We start from the raw sequence: 5,102 nt of genomic DNA, 5'->3' as shown, positions 1-5,102 counted from the left end.
AATCTAAAATTGTACTAAATTTAAAAAAAGCAATACCACATATATTTTATTTATTATTTTTACTTAAGTTTAAATTAAATTAGTTTTCTTCAATTATCGAACATCATCTCAGTAAATTTCACATAGTATGTCATGCATTCAAATTTTAAATAGGTCTGGCAATGCCTTACTTACACTCAAAAATTTCAACTTTTTTCAAACTTTTAATTTGAAGAGTTCAAATCGTTGGCATACGTCTCGTTTGAGTTGAAATATAGACAAGTTCAGTTCGTAAGATAAAAAGTAACGGATTTAAAAAATGTAAGGCTTTTTTCAACTTTTTTTCATTAATACAATTAATTAAGTATCAAACATTTTAACTGTTACATATGAACAAGAAATTTTTTTCTGCTTATTTTAGTTGATTTGTTTCTCATTGGCATTTAAACATATTCTGCTGCTTTACAATGGCTCTAGTTATCTTATTGGTTGATCCCTTCAATTTCCAAAGTGGACGTACTTTCCTTGATTATGAAACTATGGATGCATGCATTGAAGGTATATGCCGGATGTATGAACAACATCTTGTACGTTTGTTTCCAACAACTGAAGTATTCACTTACGATCTGCGTGACCTTTTCAAATTCATGGATGGTTTTCGAGATTTTGCTGTTTTATTACGCGTTGGGACTGACACCTTTTCTCCACATAATAAGGAATGGATTAAGGATGAAATCGTTGCCTATATGCGTCTCAATGCTCAACCTACCGGTACATCTGCCGTTAAAACTCCTAAAAATGAATGAATGATGATCACTAGTGCCCATCAAAAATATGCCTTCAGTTTTTTATGTAATTATGTTCAATTTCAATTTACGGCTTATATAAATTAATGTTGGTAATAACTTTTTTAATTAAATAGTTTTTTAAGAAACATTAAAATGCGAAGGTCTTTTTAAATTATTACACATTTTCAGTTCTGAGACTGTTTACTCTATTGAAACTTGAGTGTTCCGCTTTATATAGGTTATGGAACCCGAACATTTCGACAAGCTCGAATATTAAGTTTAAGGTTTAGTAGTTAAGTTATATTAAGTAGAACTTGTGAATGGTTGGGACACTTTCACCAATCATAATTATATTCTAGCAATAAACATTTCACTTCTTCCCTTCGAGTGGGAACGAGCAAACATAATTTATACACATATATTAATTTGCTGGAGTCCAGCAGCCTTCGTCAGCCAATCCGATCAGTGGGTTCCATTCAGTGGGTTCCTATCGCAAGTTGTTATTGTCGAGATGCGCACATCCTCCATCGCATTTTCCAACAGCTGGTACTGAATCAAACACCTTACAAACATTAAGTAAAGTGAGTGAGGATTCGCCTGATCATATGGATTTATAAAATGGAATTTGCTTAGTATATTTTTGTACCTTAATTAACTTAATTTAATATATTAATAATTATTGTTGTTGTTTTTTTTTGTTTTGATAATTTTGTTTTTTTTATTACTTTTTTTTACCTTTAAGTCCCTGAGTTTTTGTTTTTTTTGATTGAAAAAATTACTGGTTAAAGAAAGTACAAGAGTTCGTTATATATAAACTACTCGTTGGTTAAGGGAACTAGTTGTGGTTCAAACGAAACATTGTTATTTGGTTAATCTCGTTTAAATATAATAAGAAAAAAAAAGTTGTTGTGAAGAAAGCCAATGTGCTGTTTGTTGGTAAACATAAGCAACAGATAATAAAATATTAACAAATTATTTCGTTGAATGCAATAAAATTTATTTTAAATTCTAGAATTTGCATTTTTCGAAGTTTTATGTTTTGCTTCACTTTCTTCTCGATTTTTTTTCGGTTTTTTTTTATTATTATTGCTTGTGTTTCTTAACGCAGTGGTGGGATTTAAAATGAGTTATTTTTGCCACCGCCACTGCTGGTTCTGTTTCTGTTGTTGTTTCTGCTGAATAAAATATGCAAAAGCGGCACGTGCAGTGTATGCTCACCTTTACGCATACACACACACACACACACACATACACACCTATATTCCCAGCGGGACTTTCAGCGCTGAGGGAATCGATTCCCTCAGCGCTGAATGGTAATGCCTAGCGCTGATTATTCAAATGAAACTCCTAATTACTTTAACACGTACATGTCATTGCGGGCAAGCGCTGAATCGTTCGATTACCTTTTCAAATTTGTAATGCAACATTTCAGCGCTGACATGCTCGCTTACCTTTTCGAATTTGTAATGCAACATATAAGCGCTGACATGTTCGATTACTTTTTCGAATTTGTAATGCAACATATCAGGGCTGACATGTTAGCTTACCTTTTCGAATTTGTAATGCAACATATCAGCGCTGACATGTTCGCTTACCTTTTAAATTTTACCTATGCTATTGATTTTTAAATAAAATACTATAAATTTTTTTGGATAAATTATATTTCATATTTATGTTTTATACAATTAAAATATTAATATTTACATAAAAAAATATAACATACTGTTACTAAAACCTTGAAGAGATTTCCAGACTCGACTCGATCACTTGTTCCGGCTTACCATCTGTACTTAAAGCATCTGTAAATACAAAAGTATGTTATTGTTAATTAAAGTTAATTATGTACAATATACCATACCAAAAAGTGCTGCTGTCACATTCTCTAACGCTCTTAAGGACTTCTTGCCTTGGGTACCATTCTCCAAATTTCCACGAAATCTTTCGCGTAATTGGTTGTTTTTTAATAACGCGTCTCATTGATGCAGTCTATAAATAACGTAATAGATGAAAAGAAATATATGAATTAGTAAAATTGTTACATGTGAATATATTAATAAGTTGAAATTGAAAGTAAGAAACATATATAATTTAACTTACAACTAATACAACGGCAGTGATTTCTTCATTAAATTGAATTAAATCCTCCTCAGTTTGAATTGTAAAATTTTCCAATTGAAACAGCTGACTACATTTTACCCCTTGCTTTAGAATGACTGCATTCGCAGCACATTGGTCAATTAATCGTTCTTGACACAGTAGCATCTACATAATACAAAACAAAAATTTCAATTATCATTTTAAATATATTTACTTAATTTTGCATATACTTACAGTGAGTTTATGATAAATTCACAAATTATATATTATTTATATTTTTAGATTTTACATTGATTTTAAAAATTAAAAATTGTTCACTGCACGCACTTCACTAAAATCAAAAGCAGACTAAATGTATACAATGTAGGCAAAACAAGAAATTCTTAATACTCCTTTGCTTTTCTTCTTCATTCTTTTATAATTTCAACCCCGAAATTGCCTATGTCGAACACAAATGGCGAAAACAAAGAAAAATAAAAACGAAGAGCTATTACCTCCTCGCTTACTTTTTCAGCGCTGGCATAATGGTGCCGCTGGGTTTGCTTATATACACACACCTTTACACATATATTAAGGACAGTATTTCTTCATGTTGTTGTTGTTGGTGTTGTTGGTGTTTGTAGTAAGAATAGCACCAGCAGCAACAACAGCAATCGTAGCTGTAAGCGGCAGTGGCTGTAAGAAAGTGCTGCGCTAGGCTTCTGTGCTTCTATGCTTCTTTGCTTCTTTGTTGCTTTGTTGCTTTGTTTTGTGCTTTCGATTCCGTAAGCATCGAGATAAATCACTCGCTGCATTGTAAAGTCAAGCACTTTTCCTTAACTCGGCATTGCTGAGACGTGGAAGCGTGGCTTTGTATACAAAATTCTTCTTACTATTTTGTTGGCTTTTCCACTTCATTTTTTTTTTATTCAAGTTAAGTGTTTGCATTTGTATGTGTTCGCTTAGTGTTCGCTTAGAAGAGTGCCTTTATTTTTGTATCTTTTTTGTATCTTTTTTTTTTGGAGTTCTGCATATAAAGTTGATGCGCACGTTCAAAAGGTGGATTTAAGCTGGATTCTTAACACGGCATCTCTACGCAAACACAAATGAATAATGAAAGTAGTTTTGCGAAGGTTCGCTTAGATTTACGACGTGCATGTTGGTACCTTTGGGTTGGTGTCAGTTTGTTGGGTTGTTCACTTTAGTTCTCGTCCTTGTTCTCCGGCTGGTTCTGGCTGGTTCTGGCTGGTGCTGGCTGCTACTGTTGCGGATTGGTGTGGATTGGTGTGGCTTTAATGTCGTATGGCTGTCGTAAGCTCTTAGCTGTTATGGTGTAATATCGTAATATTGTAATGTTGTAATGTTTGCCACGATTGTGCTGTGCAAGTTTTGTATCTGCGCATACTTACCGCATTATAACTGTTTAGAGTTTGTAATGCCTTAATAGCGATTATCGTGCGTTTAGCATAACAATTCTGCAGCTACCGCCTTGCACATGTCAACACGGTTGGGGCGTTTTATACTCAAAGTTTCAACAACAAATATGCGAAATGTTTACAAATCAGTTGTGGTTTTAATAAAACAAATTAAAAGATAACAACAATAACAACAACAAATAACAATAGAAGACATTAAAAACTATTGTATAATACACAAATTGAGTTAGTAGTAGAGAGCAATTTAATTAAAGTTTCTTCTCTATTTCTATTTAAACTAAAATTAATTGTTTCATTGAAAGATAATAATTTCCAACAAAAAAAAAAAAACTTCATTGAAAAATTTTTGAAAAAAGGGTCCATAGGCTTTAAACTGCTTACCTACCATTAAGACTTAGCATTATGTTGCTCTTAACATAAGTATCAGTATAATGTCAGTGGTACCAATTGAAGCTATACACTTGGCTATAGTTTTCTCCTTGGAAGTGAGCGAATTCCATTTAACACTTTTTCACACAGCACCACGTTGGAGAATGCAACTCCACATCGATTGACAATAATAACAACAATAACAACAACAAATAACAACAGAAGACATTAAAAACTATTGTATAATATACAAATTGAGTTAGTAGTAAAGCAATTTAATTAAAGTTTCTTCTCTATTTCTATTTAAACTAAAATTAATTGTTTCATTGAAAGATAATAATTTCCAACAAAAAAAAAAAGTAACTTCATTGAAAAATTTTTGAAAAAAGGGTCCATAGGCTTTAAAGTGCTTACCTGCCATTAAGACTTAGCATTATGTTGCTCTTAACATAAG

The 5,102-nt window shown here is 32.2% G+C and overlaps 1 protein-coding gene across 1 annotated transcript; it reads left to right on the top strand.

The window, feature by feature from the left end:
- Nucleotides 1-210: 210 nt before the first annotated feature.
- Nucleotides 211-851, top strand: LOC119662466 (enhancer of rudimentary homolog). Its single transcript, XM_038072089.1, has 2 exons — nt 211-300; nt 401-851. Exon 2 carries the CDS (start codon nt 447-449, stop codon nt 783-785), a length of 339 nt encoding a protein of 112 aa, XP_037928017.1. The 5' UTR covers nt 211-300; nt 401-446; the 3' UTR covers nt 786-851.
- Nucleotides 852-5,102: the final 4,251 nt, after the last annotated feature.

This window comes from Teleopsis dalmanni, chromosome X (genome assembly GCF_002237135.1).
Source record: "Teleopsis dalmanni isolate 2A chromosome X, ASM223713v2, whole genome shotgun sequence".
Classification (NCBI taxonomy): Eukaryota; Metazoa; Arthropoda; class Insecta; order Diptera; family Diopsidae; genus Teleopsis; species Teleopsis dalmanni.
This window is presented reverse-complemented; position numbering and strand designations above follow the sequence as displayed.

What these genes read in the sequence shown, in the direction of transcription:
- LOC119662466 (XM_038072089.1), top strand. Translation starts at nt 447, where the DNA reads ATGGCTCTAGTTATCTTATTGGTTGATCCCTTCAATTTCCAAAGTGGA.